This window comes from Sinocyclocheilus grahami, unplaced genomic scaffold, assembly GCF_001515645.1.
Source record: "Sinocyclocheilus grahami isolate Dianchi unplaced genomic scaffold, SAMN03320097.WGS_v1.1 scaffold17.1, whole genome shotgun sequence".
Taxonomy (NCBI): Eukaryota; Metazoa; Chordata; class Actinopteri; order Cypriniformes; family Cyprinidae; genus Sinocyclocheilus; species Sinocyclocheilus grahami.
Window position 1 is genome coordinate 3,984,629 of NW_015505196.1, and position 17,544 is coordinate 4,002,172.

The 17,544-nt window shown below is 37.9% G+C and overlaps 2 protein-coding genes across 10 annotated transcripts in view; one reads left to right on the forward strand and one right to left on the reverse strand.

Annotated features, from left to right (window-relative positions):
* tcirg1a (T cell immune regulator 1, ATPase H+ transporting V0 subunit a3a) overlaps window positions 1–12,116 on the forward strand; it is a 15,311-nt gene extending 3,195 nt beyond the window's left edge. The window contains exons 7-21 of one of the 3 annotated variants that reach the window (XM_016232937.1): window positions 196–322; window positions 402–484; window positions 565–658; window positions 1,525–1,737; window positions 1,931–2,081; window positions 2,201–2,340; window positions 2,651–2,808; window positions 4,141–4,231; window positions 4,317–4,435; window positions 4,532–4,745; window positions 4,846–4,953; window positions 7,254–7,352; window positions 7,513–7,633; window positions 8,562–8,733; window positions 11,731–12,116. In XM_016232937.1, the coding sequence (XP_016088423.1) occupies window positions 196–322; window positions 402–484; window positions 565–658; window positions 1,525–1,737; window positions 1,931–2,081; window positions 2,201–2,340; window positions 2,651–2,808; window positions 4,141–4,231; window positions 4,317–4,435; window positions 4,532–4,745; window positions 4,846–4,953; window positions 7,254–7,352; window positions 7,513–7,633; window positions 8,562–8,733; window positions 11,731–11,815 (1,975 nt within the window). In that variant the 3' untranslated portion in view covers window positions 11,816–12,116. Of the gene's footprint in view, window positions 1–195; window positions 323–401; window positions 485–564; window positions 659–1,524; window positions 1,738–1,930; window positions 2,082–2,200; window positions 2,341–2,650; window positions 2,809–4,140; window positions 4,232–4,316; window positions 4,436–4,531; window positions 4,746–4,845; window positions 4,954–7,233; window positions 7,353–7,512; window positions 7,634–8,561; window positions 8,734–11,730 lie in introns of those variants that run through there. The other 2 variants (XM_016232945.1, XM_016232953.1) reach the window with 2 other exon arrangements.
* A 1,179-nt stretch (window positions 12,117–13,295) lies between these two features.
* The window catches only part of kdm2aa (lysine (K)-specific demethylase 2Aa), a 30,194-nt gene continuing 25,945 nt past the window's right edge, over window positions 13,296–17,544 (reverse strand). For all 7 annotated transcript variants that reach the window (XM_016233020.1, XM_016233003.1, XM_016232994.1 and 4 more), the window contains 4 exons: window positions 17,044–17,207; window positions 16,762–16,905; window positions 16,449–16,664; window positions 13,296–14,403 (listed from right to left, as the gene is read on the reverse strand). In XM_016233020.1, coding sequence (XP_016088506.1) covers window positions 14,222–14,403; window positions 16,449–16,664; window positions 16,762–16,905; window positions 17,044–17,207 — 706 coding nt within the window. In that variant the 3' untranslated portion in view covers window positions 13,296–14,221. The remainder of the gene's footprint in view (window positions 14,404–16,448; window positions 16,665–16,761; window positions 16,906–17,043; window positions 17,208–17,544) is intronic.

The following is a 17,544-nucleotide window of genomic DNA, read 5'->3' on the forward strand; positions in this document are numbered from 1 at the left end:
TTTTTGCCCTCACCAAAACTAGCAATCGCACAGAGTTCTATTGAAATGACTGAAATTCGCACACAAAATTTCACAGAGCAGCAGTAAGTGTGACCGCATCTTTAGGCAGTAAGTCGAAATAGTATTTTCACATTTCAGTTGTGAACAAGTATGTAACAAGACACTAATAATGCTATTGACATCTTTCCTGCACAGTTTTGTCACTGGCGTGGTCCATCCGTGGAAGGTTCCAGCATTCGAGAGGCTGCTATGGAGGGCCTGTCGTGGTTACATCATTGTAGACTTCTGGGAGATGGGTGAAAGGCTGGAAGCGCCAGACACTGTAAGAGAGTTACATTAACTGAATCACAGAACTCATTTTGATGAAATTGGCCATATACATATGTTTTTGTTGTTCACAGGGAGAGATGATTAAGTGGACTGTCTTTGTGATCTCTTTTTGGGGAGAACAGATTGGGCAGAAAGTGAAGAAGATCTGTGATTGGTACATTTATAGCTTAATTAAATTTAATCATAGCTTACCATAGTACACTTTCATGATATCACATATCTCTCTTTTCATAGTTTCCACACACATACCTTTGTGTATCCAGAGGGTTTGGAAGAGAGAGAAGGAATACTTCAGGGGCTGGAAAGCAGGATAGTAGACATCAAAATGGTGACTGGAATGTTCCTTTCATTATACAATGACATTCACTTTGAAATAAGACCATGCAGTGGTATCAGAAAGATTTCAGGCACTGCGGAATCACTTAAAATGTATGAATTTCATTGCATTCAACAAAAAAAATAACAAGTGGTACTTCTTTAAGGAAAGACCAGAACACAGAAAGTCTGCAACTCATTTTACTTTTGTAATCTGCTATATTTCCAAGTGAGACGGGATATGTAACGGAAAAAAAAACATATATATACTATACTACATTATATATACAATATATAATGATATACTATCATTCAAAAGTTTGGGGTTTGTATGCTTTAGTTATGTTTTTTCAGCAAGGACACATTAAATTGTTCAAAAGTGAAGATTAACATTGTACAAAATATTTCATTTTAAATACAAGCTGTTTTTTTTTACTTTCTATGCATCAACGAATCCTGAAAAAAGTTTTCCACAAAAGCATTAAGCAGCACAACGGTTTTCAACATTGATAATAATAATAAATGCAGCAAATCAGCATATTGGAATGAATTCTGAAGGATCATGTGACACTGAAGAGTAATGATGCTGAAAACCCAGCTTTTGGGAAACAAGGTATCATTTAAAACATTAAAATACAAAACAATAATTTGTAAGTTGTAAGAATAGTTCACAGTATTATAGTTTTTGCTGTATTTTTGACTAAATAAATGCAGCCTTGGTAAGCACAAGATATGTCTCCACCAAACTTTTGAACAGTAGTATATAATATTACTTTAAAAAATGTGCATTGATGAATTGTGCACAGAATATTTAGTAAATAATATAAAAAGGAAAATGAAAGAAAACATGTATTTAACTATACTCTTGTCTGTCTGCAGGTGCTCTCTCAGACGGAGCAGTATATGCAGCAGCTGCTGTCTCGCTGTGTGTGTCAGATGCCACAGTGGAAGATACGTGTGCGGAAGTGTAAAGCTGTGCAGATGGTGCTCAACCTCTGCAGCCCTTCAGTCACAGAGAAGTGTCTCATCGCAGAGGCCTGGTGCCCTGTGGCCAAACTCTCCCTGCTGCAGAGCGCTCTGATAGAAGGAACGGTGAGATAAGGCTATTTAATAAACTGTTTCACACAAAATACATCACAAAGAAGTCCAGTGTGATTTTCAAGTATTGAAGAATTATAGATGGTGAGGGCTATAAATGCAGGAAATTACTTCTTTTTTCATTAACAGCAGGATTTGGAGCAGTGAATTCTGCAATAGATTGTTTTTAGTCCTTTCTGTTTCACAGGGAAAGAGTGGTAGCAGTGTGGACTCCTTCTACAACCGTCTTCCTGCACCCACATCTCCTCCAACACTCTTTAACACCAACACATTCACTTCCAGCTTCCAGAACATTGTAGATGCTTATGGTGTGGCCAGTTACAGAGAGGTTAACCCAGGTAACTCTCACACACAGTCACATGGAAGCAGGCACAAGCCATTTTAGTTTGAGATAAACAACCTACGGAAGATATGGAAACCCATCCGAGTAAATGTCTTGTGTTTGTTCCCTTCTCAGCGGTGTACACCATCATTACATTTCCCTTCCTGTTTGCGGTGATGTTTGGAGATGTTGGTCACGGTTTACTCATGACATTGGCTGCTCTTTGGATGATTCTGGAAGAAAGAGACCCTAAGATGAGGAATAACACTAATGAGGTTTCTTTTGATTTCTACACATATCAATATTGAAAACAGCTGGGCTGCTTCAGTTTTTTTTTCAGGAGTTCATTGATAAATATAAAGTTCAAAAGAACTGCATTTATTGGAAATAGAAATCTTTTGTAAAATTGTCTTATAAATACCTTTACTTTTGATCAATGTTATGCATTCTTTCTGAATAAAATATTTCTTAAAAATAATCATTACCCCAAACTTTTGAACAGTAGTGTATCTGTCTGTATTCTCTGTCTCCATCACTTTCTAGAATGCACTTCAGGTTTGTACAGAATTTTATACTTTCTTTTAGATTTGGCGTATGCTGTTTGGTGGGAGATATCTGATCCTTCTGATGGGGTTGTTCTCCATCTATACTGGGGCTGTTTATAATGAGTGCTTCAGTAAAGGACTCAGTCCCCTTTCTTCTGGCTGGCATCTCAAACCCATGATGCAGCACTACAACTGGAGGTACATGCACACTATTACATCCAAGGCAAAGATGAACCATAAGGTAGATTTTAACTTAAAGGGGTAACAGTGTTCTAATGACAAGGATAGTAATGGTTTGAAATGTTCAACAGCTTTTTTTTTAGAGAAAGACTATAAAGAGTTAATTCACCCAAAAAAATTAAAATTCAATGATTCACCCTCATGTCATTCCAAACCTATTAGACTTTTTAAATGAAGACATATTTAATGAAACCTGAGAGATTGGTCCATGCAACCAAAACGGTATTGCTTTAAAAAGTTCATAAAGGTATTAAGAGCATTAAGACATAAAGGTCAATGTTTATATGTGAATAAAAGCCTAAATAAAATTTGTTCTTCATATAAAGTGACCATGGTTCTTCAGAAGACTTAGATTAAAGCACTCAATTAATATGAATTACTTTTACAGTGTCTTTATTAACTTTTTGAAGCATCAATGTTTTGGTTGCGTAGACTTCAAAGGGAGGGACAGAAATCGAAGATGAACTAAAGTCTTATGGGTTTGGAATTACATCATTGTCAGTAAATGATGACAGAATGTTTATTTTTGGGTGAACAATTCCTTTCGGGTATGTGTTTATGCAGAAATTACCTTTTAAAAATAAATCCACCCTGAAATATTCACTGGAGTGAACTGACAACCAGCCCAGCAAACTCCCCTATATCCTCCATCACTACAACAATATGTACATCAAACCACTAGAAGCTATAAGAAATACATATTGTCTTTTCTACACAAGTGTCTCAAACAACCCTTTAGACCCTTCTGCCTAGCTACTGAATGAAACAGTCAAAGCACAGCAATTCCTTTATTCTACAGTGTTAATTCCTCCCCCTGGTTGTCAGGAAATTCAAGACTTCCTTCCATTTATGACATGGTCAGACAGATAAAGATCCTGCTTTCTTGGAATAAGACTGTTTAAGGTGTGGTCACATTTACTATCGTTTGACAGACAAAATGCATTTCACCCATCTAAGTGCATATTCAACAGTGATTATTGAACACACACACACACACACACACTGTGAACAAACCTCTGGAGCAGTGGGCAGCCATTTTGCTGTGGCACCCGGGGAGCAATTGGGGGCTAGGTGGCTTGCTTAAGGGCGTAATGAGTGTGGAAGAGAGCGCCACCTACATTTATTACTGGTCCTGAACCTTCATATCTCACTACACTATTGACAACAGACAGTGGAAGCTAATGTGAATGCACCTATACTCTGTAAAACTTATCATCACTTCAGCTTGCCTGTTTGATCTCATTTTACACTCACACTCACTTATGTCTTATTTCTTCTGGGCTTGTTTAGTGATGAAACTTTGAGGAGCAACCAGTACCTCACTTTGGATCCGAATGTAACTGGAGTATTCCAGGGACCATATCTATTCGGCATTGACCCGGTAACCAGGCCTTTAAGCAAATCACCCTTGTGTCTAGCTCACTCTGAGGTTTGGATTTGACTGTATCTCATTTCCTGGTCCTTAGATCTGGAGCCTTGCCAATAACCACCTCACCTTCCTCAACTCCTATAAGATGAAGATGTCAGTCATCATCGGAGTCATCCATATGACTTTTGGAGTCTGCTTGTCTTTCTTCAACTACATGTGAGTCATAAAGTAGGATTCATTTTTGTTTACATTGATTTTCTTCATATTTCTGATCTGTTTTGTTCCTTAATGTTAATGTTACTTTCTCCTCAGGTACTCTGGGGATGTGAGCAGCATGTTCCTGGTGTTGATTCCTGAGCTAGTGTTCATGCTGTGTCTTTTTGGCTACCTTGTCTTCATGGTGGTGTTTAAATGGATCGCGTTTGGACCTCAGGATTCAGACCGCGCTCCCAGCATCCTAATCCACTTCATTGACATGTTCGTGTTTGCTGAGAACCCAGACAACCCACCACTTTATCCAGGACAGGTGAGACATTCATTCAGTACACTGATTCTTTCAATGTTTTGGTATTGTACTATAGTTTTCTGTCATGACTAATGCATACATGTCGTCTCGCTGTCTTCAGATGATAGTGCAGAGAGTATTAGTGTGCTTGGCACTGCTGGCAGTTCCAGTGCTGCTACTGGGAAGACCACTCTTCCTGTACTTCAGGCACAGGAATAACAGGAGAACGGTAAGTAGGGGTGAAATTAGGCTGGCATCTTTGCTTAAAAATATGAAAAACATTTTTTGTAAAAAGTGTCTTATGCTCACCAAGGCTGCATTTATTTGAATGAAAAGGGTTGACTCTACAGGGTAACTTTCACCATTTTGACTCGTTGGCAGACTTTGTCTGGACAACCCCACATTCTTTCAAAAAGTCCATCACAGAAGAAAATAACATCACGTGATGCTGGTCACATGATGTTGTGATGAACCACTGTTTAGTTGCAAAGTGTTGTTCAGTAAGTAACACAGTGGACAGAACTTTTGTGAATTAATTATTTTCTTAATTTAATTTAAACAATTTAATTTAAACTCTATTATTTTTTCTGAAGCATTTACATTTTGCAAATAAATTTATTATACATAATGTTGACTTTAACATTTTTTGTTCATTATTTTGAACTTGAGACCCACTCACACAAACGCATTGCAAAAACGAATTAAAGAGATATGAAGGCAATTTCAAGCTAAATGAAACCGAGTGCACAAAATATTTGTCTAAGATTATAATAAACTCAACATTGATGAATAAATATGATTTGCAGGAATAGATTACATCTTAAAATATATAAAAATAGAAAACTGTAATAAGATTTCACACTATTACTGTTTTTGCTGTATTAATCGAATAAATGCAGCCTTGGTGAGCATAAGACACTTCTTTCAAAAGCATCTACATAGGGGATTTACCGTAAAACAATTTTTTACCTTTATATATGCAGGTTGGTCTAGCTTAAAGGGGTCATATGATGCGATTTCAAGTTTTCCTTTCTCTTTGCAGTGTTACAAGCTCTTGGTGCATAAAGAAGATCTGTAAAGCTGCAAAGACTAAAGTCTCAAATCCAAAGAGATATTCTTTATAAAAGTTAAGAGTCAACCACGCCTACCTAAAACGGCTCATTCTAACATGGCCCCACATGTCAACGTCACTATGTGGAAATATTAGCATAATGCCGCCCAAATGTGCATGCAAAGAAAGAAGGCGTGGTTTCAGGAACAGCAGTCGTGTTGATGCAGCCATGTCAGGGAGACGGTGTGTGTTTCAGTGCGAAAGCAAAAGCACTTTATTTGGCCTTCCGGAAGTAGATGCAATTAGGAATCATTGGTTAAGATTTATTTACAACAGAACAGCACAACCCAGGTGTTCGAATTTGTGCAACGCATTTTATGGACAACAGTTTTTTTTTACATAGAAGAGTACAAGGCTGGCTGTGCACAAAGGCTATTTCTAAAAAATAAAAAAGGGTCAATTCTGACTTTGCTATGACAATCTGTCACTTCTGAATCAGTGACTGTAAGTATGTTTTGTTTTTAGTTTAAGTATTTGCTATTGACTGTTCAAATGCGGAGTTTTGCGCAGAGTAACGCGTTGGTTTGTGTGTGTGAGGGGAACAAGGTCACATCACAGGAGAGTGAACTGCCTGTCAGAAATCATAGCACGTCAGCTGTCTTAACCACGGCTTGTGTACTGCATCATCACTGTGTCTGTCACGCGACTCTGTTGCCCTTTCGGGCTTGAACTGATGGTAAAACTAACGACATTATTAACTTGTCTTGATATGAACTTTGAAAGCTGAAGCGATTACGGTAAGGGGCGTTACATTTCCGACGCGTGCTTGTGGTGTTCGGCCAGTCACAATGCACTGGGTCAGCTGGCCAATCAGAGCAGACTGCGCTTGTCAAAGGGGGGGGGCTTTGTTGAAAACGATGTGTTTAAGAGAGGCGGGGCATAGAGGACCTACAATAATGTACAGTATTTGAAAAATAATGTGTTTTTTGAACATTAAAGCATGTCAACATATTCTGTTACACCAAATACACAAAATATTGATCTTTAAAATAGCATCATATGACCCCTTTAATGCATTTGCGTATTCCAGAGTGACCAGGTGATGTGTTGCATGTTTAGGTAGACTTATAATCTGGTGTTCAATTAAAGTAATGTGTTTGTTACATTGATAAGATATAAAGAGCGCTGGTCACTTTAAGAGTTTGGAATGAGCAATGACGTTGACGCTAATGATTTTCATGCAGTTCAGTGATGTGAGTGTTCAGTTTATGCAGTTCAGTAAAGTTGACAAGAACAATAAAAAGTTAAATAAGTTCAAGTACGAGTCCTCTTTACAGATGTAACAGATGCCCTTACCAATAAGGGAATGTGGCTCTTTTAGCTGAAATGAAGAGTGTCCTTTCAGCAACTCTCCCCATTAAGCATTGCAATTTCTCCCATACTGTGTCTGGTTGAAAGGTGTTGACCCTGTTTCTCAGTTACAGGAGGAGCAGTGCCCCCTAGTCACAGACACCAGCTCTATAAATGCTCAACTAGGAGACCTAGAGGGAGGAGGAGGAGGAGGAACAGAGGATCAGGTGAGAAAGAGAACAGATCAAGACACATTTCACAAATAAAGCTCAGCATTAGAAGAGTCAAGAAAAAAGGTGAAAGACTAACCTTCCGGTTGAAAGCTTTCATTTTTCACTCTTCCATAGCACAGCTACTAAAATATGGTATGGTTTTTAACCTTCACAGGAGTTTGATTGCACAGAGGTTTTTATGCACCAGGCGATCCACACCATAGAGTACTGCCTGGGCTGCATCTCTAACACCGCCTCGTACCTTCGACTTTGGGCCCTCAGCCTCGCACATGCACGTATGCAAACACTCACAAGCATCCACGAGTATTGCATGTTCACTTATCCACCTTAAATTTTTCATACAAGTGAGTTCAGCTATTTGCAACTTGAATATGTGTTTACTGCACCTTGTTATTCCTCTAGTTATTTATGTTTAGTGGCTAACGAATTGGAAGTCTCGCACATTCACAGAAAATACATCTGCATTGCAAAATAAGGTGGATGCTTAATTAGTTCTGTATTTGTGTCTTTCAGCAACTCTCCCCATTAAGCATTGCAATTTCTCCCATACTGTGTCTGGTTGAAAGGTGTTGACCCTGTTTCTCAGTTACAGGAGGAGCAGTGCCCCCTAGTCACAGACACCAGCTCTATAAATGCTCAACTAGGAGACCTAGAGGGAGGAGGAGGAGGAGGAACAGAGGATCAGGTGAGAAAGAGAACAGATCAAGACACATTTCACAAATAAAGCTCAGCATTAGAAGAGTCAAGAAAAAAGTGAAAGACTAACCTTCCGGTTGAAAGCTTTCATTTTTCACTCTTCCATAGCACAGCTACTAAAATATGGTATGCTTTTTAACCTTCACAGGAGTTTGATTGCACAGAGGTTTTTATGCACCAGGCGATCCACACCATAGAGTACTGCCTGGGCTGCATCTCTAACACCGCCTCGTACCTTCGACTTTGGGCCCTCAGCCTCGCACATGCACGTATGCAAACACTCACAAGCATCCACGAGTATTGCATGTTCACTTATCCACCTTAAATTTTTCATACAAGTGAGTTCAGCTATTTGCAACTTGAATATGTGTTTACTGCACCTTGTTATTCCTCTAGTTATTTATGTTTAGTGGCTAACGAATTGGAAGTCTCGCACATTCACAGAAAATACATCTGCATTGCAAAATAAGGTGGATGCTTAATTAGTTCTGTATTTGTGTGCATTAGAGCTGTCCGAGGTTCTCTGGGTTATGGTGATGAGAATTTCCCTCTCGTGGCAAGGCTATGTGGGATCTGTGGTTGTGTCAGTCATCTTCTCTGTCTTCGCCATGCTCACTGTCTCTATCCTGCTGGTAATGGAGGGGCTGTCAGCCTTTCTGCATGCTCTGCGTCTGCACTGGTGAGAAAATCACATAAAAATAAACCAACTTGTGCAGTGGTTCTCAACCAGGGGCCGGCATCCACTAGGGGGCCCCAGTAAGATTTAGTTATATTATCTTAAAGGGGTCATTTGATGTTGCTAAAAAGAACATTATTTGGTGTAATGAAATGTGTTTATGCAGTTTAAGGTTAAAAAAACATTATTTTCCACATACTGTACATTATTTTTTATCCTCTATGCCCCGCCTTTCTGAAACGCATCGATTTTTACAAAGCTCATTGTTCTGAAAAGCAAGGTGTGCTGTGATTGGCCAGCTATCCAGTGCGTTATGATTGGCCGAATACCTCAAGCGTGTGACGGAAATGTTACGCCCCTTACCATACTGTGATGATGCCCTGTCAGGCCGGAGCGATGATTAAAAAACATGAAAACCCATTATAAACGAGGCATTCGTTGCATCCAATGGGGACATAATTTCGGATTATAATGAATTATACTGTCTTTATACGCGTTGCGTTGCATCGCGGCACGTAAACATAAAACCATGTCTGCATTTGTGATCGGAGAAATGACAAACCACAACCCCTCTCGACACTTCAAAGAGAAAGGAAAAATTGAAATCGTATCACATGACCCCTTTAAATTAAAATGATAAAAAACAACAAAGGTAAGATTTATAACATTAAACTGACATTTAATGTGTTAATAAACATACATAAACATTTTAAATACATATTTTACATATTTTTAGAACCTTCAAATATTGACTTGGACAAAAGTGGGCCTTGGAGTAAAAAGGTTGAGAACCACATTGCACAGACGAGTCAGTCTGTTTAGTGACTATTTGACACATTAAATGAAATTAAATGGAGAATGCTTTTAAAATTACAATTCAGTTCCTGGATTTGAACTGAATTTGAATTGAGGTGGCAAATCGGAACTATCATTTGAATTGGATTTAAAGAAATTGAAATTCAAAGACATTCACATTACAAATACTTGCACATTTTAACTAGAAAAAGCTGAACTTGTTAAGACGTACATTGATTGTTGGCTTGACACCCTTATTTAAAAAAAACAAATAAAATTTTTTATAGGTCTTGATGTTTGAAGGCTTTGTAAGTTTTTATGAAATAGGTTAGAAATCCGTTACCTGTTAAATTTCTTTGAATTGCAGTTCACCAAATTCACTTCCTTTGGTGCTTTGTTAACTTGACTCAATGTAAATTCCAACTTAAATTTCTCCAAAAAGGAGAAAATTCTTTAGTTCTGAATCAAACCATTTTTACTCCAAAATAATACTGAATCATTTCCTCTTAATGAAAAAGCAAATGCTTCTGTCTAGTAAAAACCATTAAGTGTAAATTAATAGTGAATACAGTATTGTACATTATTTAGAACGCAAACAGCATTTTAATGGACCACCATAAAAATAAACAGGTGTTGCCCAGAGGCTGACAGAAAGTGTTTGCAGGTGAGAGATAACGGTTCTGCAACAATTAACAAACGTGTATCTGGGAATGGAGATGAAGTATGCACACTTTTATTTATCAAGTCCCATTGTAAGTAAACATTGCATGACAACAGGGCAGCAACACAGGAATCATAGTTATGTCATGTGAGTTTATTACATTTAATACAGTTTATAGCAGGTGTTAACAGTGATTTAACAACTGTTAAACGGAGGACGGGGTTGCTATAAACCAGAAAGGTTCATTTGATAGAGACTAACCACCCCGTCTCTTTTTTGTCAATCACTGTGTCACACTCCCCACCACACAAAACACACTTCAGCACACCCACCATTTACCACTCTATAGGCTCCCCCCTGCCCCACCACCACAACCCTACAGGTGGGCCTTACAACTTACAGTATTTAAAAAACTTACAGTGCTAGTCAGCCAGTAAACCACAGTATCTTACTGGATTACATAGGATTTCTGCAGCTGACCTAATGAGGAGTCATTTAGAATGTCAAGACCAAACACTCCAAATATTCTTTCTAATAGTCATTGTTTTTGTGACATCATTAAAGTTGACAAGCATCTGATTCATGGCCTTAAAGGGACCGTTCGCCCCAAAAATGAAAATTCGGTCATCAATTTCTCACCCTCATGTCATTCCAAAGCTGTAGGAGGATTTCTTTCTGTTAAGCACAAAATATATTTCGAAGAATGTGGGTAACCAAAGAGTTGACAGTAACCATTGACTTCTAAAAAAATAAAAAATAAATACTATGGACGTCAATGACTGCTGTTATCTGCTTGGTTACTCAATTCTTCAATATATCTTATTTTGTGTTCAGCAAAAGTAAAAAATTCATAGAGGTTTGGAACTAAATGAGGTTGAGAAAGTGACAGAATTTTCGTTTTTGTGCTTTTAAGGTGTCACCTTCACCATTGTATGGCCAATTTTCTCTGGCGAAATCCAGTCATTTTGATAGGAATTCACACTGCCGGTAAGTTTCCCCCAAGCAGATTTAACAACAGCTACAAATTAAGTCTCGCAAATTCGCCACATTGACCAACAGAAGCTACTTGGTTTGAAAGTGACTTCTGTTCTTTGTGAAACGACGATTTCGTGCATGTCACTCCACTTCATGTCTCACTGCGTTATTGAAGCATTTCTAATGTAAAGCTCTGTGTCTGCACTCCTCTTCAACAGGGAGCAGTAAATCCAGTCAGATACAGTAGCTTCAAATTAGGGCCCCCTGCAGGGCTATGGAGTCATAACAGTAAGTGCCGTATAGTGTGTTGTGTGTGACATGGTGATTTACAAAAGGGCGACAGGGTGGTTAGTCTCTCTAATCTACACCAAATGTGTAGTTTTAAGTGTAGTAGTTTACATGACATTAGTTGATTTTCATTGAAATACACACTATGAAGCTGATCTATGAAGAATCAGTTGCCAGTAGAGTAGATTTTGGCACCTTTTCTGAATTTTCGAGGAGTGTGTGAAACCAAGTCTTTATGAAGAGTTTAATTAATTTGAATTTATTTGTCCCATTTGATGCAGGGTGGAGTTTCAAAACAAATTCTACAGCGGATCTGGATACAAGTTCAACCCCTTTTCCTTTGCATCAATTCAGCATCTACAGTAAATTTAAATATTCTCTGTAAAAATTATACTTTAAAATTGTTAACCCCTGGTAGAAAAGATGATTCATTAGAGGGACTGTTCACCCTGAAATGAAAATTCTGTCATTAACTCATCCTCATGTTGTTCCAAACCTGTGTGACTTGATTCTGTGGAAAACAAAATTAGATGTTTTGAAGAGAAGGTCCTCGCTGCAGAGCCAATGGACAGAGCTTGATGTCCAGCTCCCCAGTGGGCGGAAAAGTAAAGGCCCAAGCACACAGAGATCTTAATGCTGAGCATAATGTATGAATTACAAAAATGCAGAATACTAATAAAGGCTTTTGTAACTTAGAACTTGAGAATATTTGTATTCTTTATGATCAGTTCTTCACAACTAGCAGGTTTATATATATTTTTTTGGGGGGGGGGGGGTCTAAATGCAAATGAAATCTTTCTAGCCCATTTATCATCTTCTTGTAAGGATTAAGGAAGGTCAGACAAATGCACGCTTTCCTGAAAGGTGGTATCGATTCATTTAGGAGGTTTGTCTACAGGAAAAATAAGTAGTTAATATTTAAATTCTGCACAAGATCACGGAGGAAAAAAACTGAAATAAACTTAAAACAGCCATTAGGTACTATATTAACCATTAAATGACTGATATTGTATGATTATTTTAAATAGGTGTTTTCAATGCAATGCATGTCTGCCAGAAGCATAAACAAATTATTGGCATCAAAATGGATTGAACAGATGATCTGTTTGAATGAAATGTTAGTATTCAAATAATCACACAGAATGGAGTAAATGTGTTCATAAAAATATAGAGATTGTGTATTTTGAGATTCTGGATTTTTAAGTTTCATGAGCCGTAAGCTTAATCAAAATAAAAAAAAAAATTGAAATGTTTTACTTTACATGTAATGAATCTAGAATATATGAAAGTTTCATTTTTTGACATGTTACAAAAAAACTTTCACGATACTCAAATTTTTTGAGATGCGCCTGTATATACACACATTTATATGCTTCAAATTGAGGCAAGAAAATCTGACCTTTTGTACAAAGGAGGTCCCATAGTCAATGTGACAAATTTACATAATTACTCAACTAGAAATAAAAGTGAATTGAATTATTTGTATTTAACAACATAAACAAACACTTTACCCTTTTCCAGGAAGAAAATATCAGATTCTCATAGTTTCAGACTTTTGGGCCTCCCTGTAGATCAGCTACCCTGCACTCTGGCCATTAAAACCCCATTTCAGTTGACCAATATTACTACTATTGTGGCTCTACTTCTATCCTGCAAACCTGGAAGCAGGTTTGAGAGGAAAAAAAAAATAAATGATGATAATCTCTGTATGGAATCATTAAAATTAGGTTTGTGTACAGTCATAAAATCACTAAATATTCATGAATTCTGTGCTAAAAGGCAATATATGACATGGGTCTAAGTGAAGTCAAACACATTGTTTGCTTTCCACTTTTTATTTTTCTGCTTTTCATGAAAAACAAAACAAAAAAAACTAACATTTGTTTAAAAAGTCCTCAGAAAAGAATTGCTATTGTGTTGCTACAAGTTGCACTTAAATTATAGCTTTTCAAGGGTAAATGAATAATTGAGCCTTAACTGTGAGCAACCCTCTAAGTTTAGACAGGACAGGAGAATGCAGATGAATCACCCATTTGAGATGACAGAAGCAGAAGACCAAAACATCAGACGAAAGAAAACAAAGAAAGAGTGGTTTTTGTTAGGGGCGAGAGTGTAAAAACTTTGTGTGATGTGTTAAATGTCTACAAACATCCAGGCAGCAGAACCTTCAGAAAGGTTGAACGACCAAAATCTGCACTCAGACATAAAGTCACTAAGAAAGCATGAGTGAACGATCTGGATCGGTATGCTGAAGTCTTTATGATTCAGATTCATCCTGTTTTACCACTATATTCTTTGATCAAGTTGTGCCATGTCTGTCATTTTCTTTCTCCTTGCTTCAATTTGCTGCAACGTCAGAGGCCACACATGGACCGAATCTCTTGACCAAATCCCACCTGGGCTGGACTGAAGTTCAGTTTCAAGCATATCAGCAAAATCCTCTGAAGGAGTCACTCTGGATTAGGCTGAATGCCCAGAGAAGAAGAAAAAGCCACACACTGGATGTGTCTGCATCAGTCTCATGGGTTGTGGGAATAAAATCCTTTACCACTTTACTTGAAGACAGCGCTGAAAATAACCTCTCCCGTCAGCCTGTTTTTACCCTTCTTCTAGAACAGCAGGCCATATCCTTCCATCTGTCTCTTTTCTTCAGCTTCATGCTCCCATTGAGGCCAGATGAGCCTGCATTGAGTGTGATGGAGCACTCGTGAGCTCGCTAAGCAGAGCTGTGCGGAGACTGTGTGTGTATGTATGTGTATTTGTGTGCGCATGTTATGATATTCTCTGAATGAGTTTGTCCTCGGTCAGGCAGAATACGGTGCAGTAGGACAGGTCAGAGATGAAGTTTTCACAGCCGCGTCGAGTCACATTCCTACAGCCCCGCAGATCCAACAGAGCCAGAGCCGATAGTCGCTTCATATAGGACAGACAAGCATCTGTCAACTTACTACAACCTAGAGAGCGAGAGCGAGAGCGAGAGAGAGAGAGAGCGAGAGCAAAAAAAAAAAAAAAAAAAAAAAGTGAAACCACCAACTGGGAGTTAAATTCAGCATTACATCACTTGCTCACCAATGGATCCACTGCAGTGAATGGGTGCCGTCAGAATGAGAGTCCAAACAGCTGATAAAAACATCACAATAATTGTTTGCAAGAAACAAATCCATCTAAATGTTTTTTACTTCAAACATGCAAAAATACCTTGATTCATAATACTGCTTTCTGCAGTGAAAAGTCCTCTTGTCTGAATAAGGAGAGAAATATGCACGGTTTACAAGCAAAAACAGTTCTAATCAAATATGTCTGTGGGTTTTGATGCGAGAGGACAAAAGGGGATGGACTTTTCCTCTGGAAGGAGGAACGGATTATGGATTTAGGCTAGGAGCAATAATTTAAAAGATAAAATGCCTTAATGATGGATTTGTTTATTACAAACTCAGCTTTTCACTTCACAATCCGTTAACTGATAGCTTGGATTACTTGTGGATTATTGTGATGTTTTTATCAGGTGTTTGGACTTTGACGGCACCCATTCACTGCAGAGGATCCATTGGTGAGTAAGTGATGTAATGATCATGCAATATCTCTAAATCTGTTCTGATGAAGAACTCATTTACATCTCCGATGCCCTGAGGATGAGCATATTGTCATCAAATTGAAATTTTTGGGTTAATACCATATATCCATATAGAGCAAACAAAAATCTATATATTGTGCTTTAAGGGGGTGGTTGACAGTTTTTTTCTAGGCTTGATTGTGTTTATGAGGTGCAGTCTAACATGTTAATGCTTTGTTTAAAAAAAAAAAAAAAAAAAAAAAAAAAGCATTTTTCACATAATTTACCTTTATTCCACACTGCTCTGTCCCTTCTATAAACGCGCTGATCATTTCCTGCTTTTTTGAAGCCCCTCCCTCAGAAATACACGATGGGCTCTGATTGGTTAGCTGGTCCAGTGTGTTGTGATTGGTTAAACCGCCTCTAGTGCGCGTCTAAACATCCTGCCCTAAACGTTTTTGTAGGCATTAAACTGCCAGAATTTTAAAAGATGACATCTAAGTTTGCATTGAACTTTCAGCGCTGCAACTTTGCAGATATTATTTATGCTCAAACAGCAACATTACACACTAACTAACATTAAAAAAAGTGAAATCGCAATCAACCACCCCTTTAATTAAATTCTTATTATTTCCTTCTTGTGACAGGGAAAAGCTAGAAAGTTTCATGTTCAATTAAATGCCAGATACAGTTTATGAAAACAAAATACCAATAATTTCCAAGAGAACAAGAGATTTTATGCATAATGTCTAACTCTCAAGTATAAACAAGCCCGAAATACACAGGGACTCTTATTTTGAAATAAGTATGCTTAATTACTTCCAGCTGCTCATTCAAAAATATGCGCTCTTACAACCATGTACAATATATTGCAATATTAAAACCATGAAGTAAATACGGTCATAATTCATCAATAGTAGATCATAAGCTATTGCTACCAGTGACTGCAACATGCAACAGTGACAAGTTTTTACATTGCAACTTGCAGCACTCATATTTATTTAACTGAAACTAAATTAAAATACTTAAGATTTTATAACTTTCAATTTGATCTGGAACTGAATTTAAGACATTAAGATTTTGGTCACACTTTAGTTTGGGGACCAATTCTCAATATTAACAATGATTTTAGCCTCAAACTCCTAATTTGCTGCTTATTAATAGTAAGTAGTTGCTAAATTTAGGTTTGGAGTAGGATTAAAGGATCTAAAATATGGTCATGCAGATTAAGGCATTAATATGTGCTTTGTAAGTACCAATAAACAACCAATATGCTAGTAATATGCATGCTACTAAGCAACAAGTTAAAAGTGAGAATTGGTCCCTAAACTAAAGTGTTACCAAGATTTCGTGTTTGCAGCACTAGTCGTGTTTTCTTGGGCACCACAAGGATAACCTGAACACAATGTGGGCAGAACATAGGTATTTTCAGAAGGTGGAGGGTACCTGAAAGATTGAGCTGTCTGAGTGTGTTGCGAGTGTTGCAGCCGGTAGCGGTGAGCAGGTTGATGGACTGGTCTGTGAGCCCCTGGCAGTGGGACAAATCTAACCGGCGCAGTGAAGGCATATGTCTGATGATCATCTTCAGGGTGGAGTCATTCACATCCAAACCAGCCAAGCGCAGAGTGAGCAAACCTCTCAGCCGACTGCGACTTTCACTGCCTGTGTGACAAAAGAAAGCAGAAGTGAAAGAGGAGTGAATTTTTTTTATAGTGAGAACACTAAACACAGTCTCATTAATAATGATTACGAGTCTCACTTGGCTGCACAATGTCTTTTATTTGTGAATCTTTGACACCCACGGCCCAGCTCAGGTCAAGGGTTCGCAAACCCGGACAGCTCTGTGTACTTAACGCTGACACGCATAATGACGAGCAACCTGACATTATTAGATCTTTCAAACCTGTGGGGGGGAAAAAAAATAAAATAAAAAAAAAGAGAAAGTATTGTAGTCTCAACTGTAATGCATGTTTTATTTAAGCAAGTTTTTGAGTTAAGACCGTTAGGATCTATAAAAGGCTGAGATTTGGGTAAACTGTACTTGGGAGGTGATGAATGAGCCAGGCAATCTGTTTCTTTGATACTGGTGTCCAGGAGAGGTCAAGTGTCACAGGTTGTCGTTTTATGATGGCTGACAGAGCCTGAGGACTGAGTGCCCGACATCGACTCAGATCTATCTGTGTCCAGAAGCGCTTATCACAACACCTACAAGCAGGAGAGACACGAAACAATTACTCGGAGAAGAAAAAAATAAAAAATAAAAAAAATATTGACTGAATGATCAAGATCATTAACGATCACAACTAAGAACCAAGAGAACTATGTTTTTAAAATGGTGTACTACCGTAAAAGTAAAAAAAAAAAACCCCGAAAAATACCATCATCCTTTTCATTAATTTTAATTAATTAGGTTAGTTACCTATGCAAATTAGTCTTTTTCTTATCATATATTCCGTTTTTGTCGACCCCAACATAGGGGTGTGTGATGTATATTGTGGTTTAAACTATGCAATTTGTGATTATTTTTGCGTACATCGCAAAA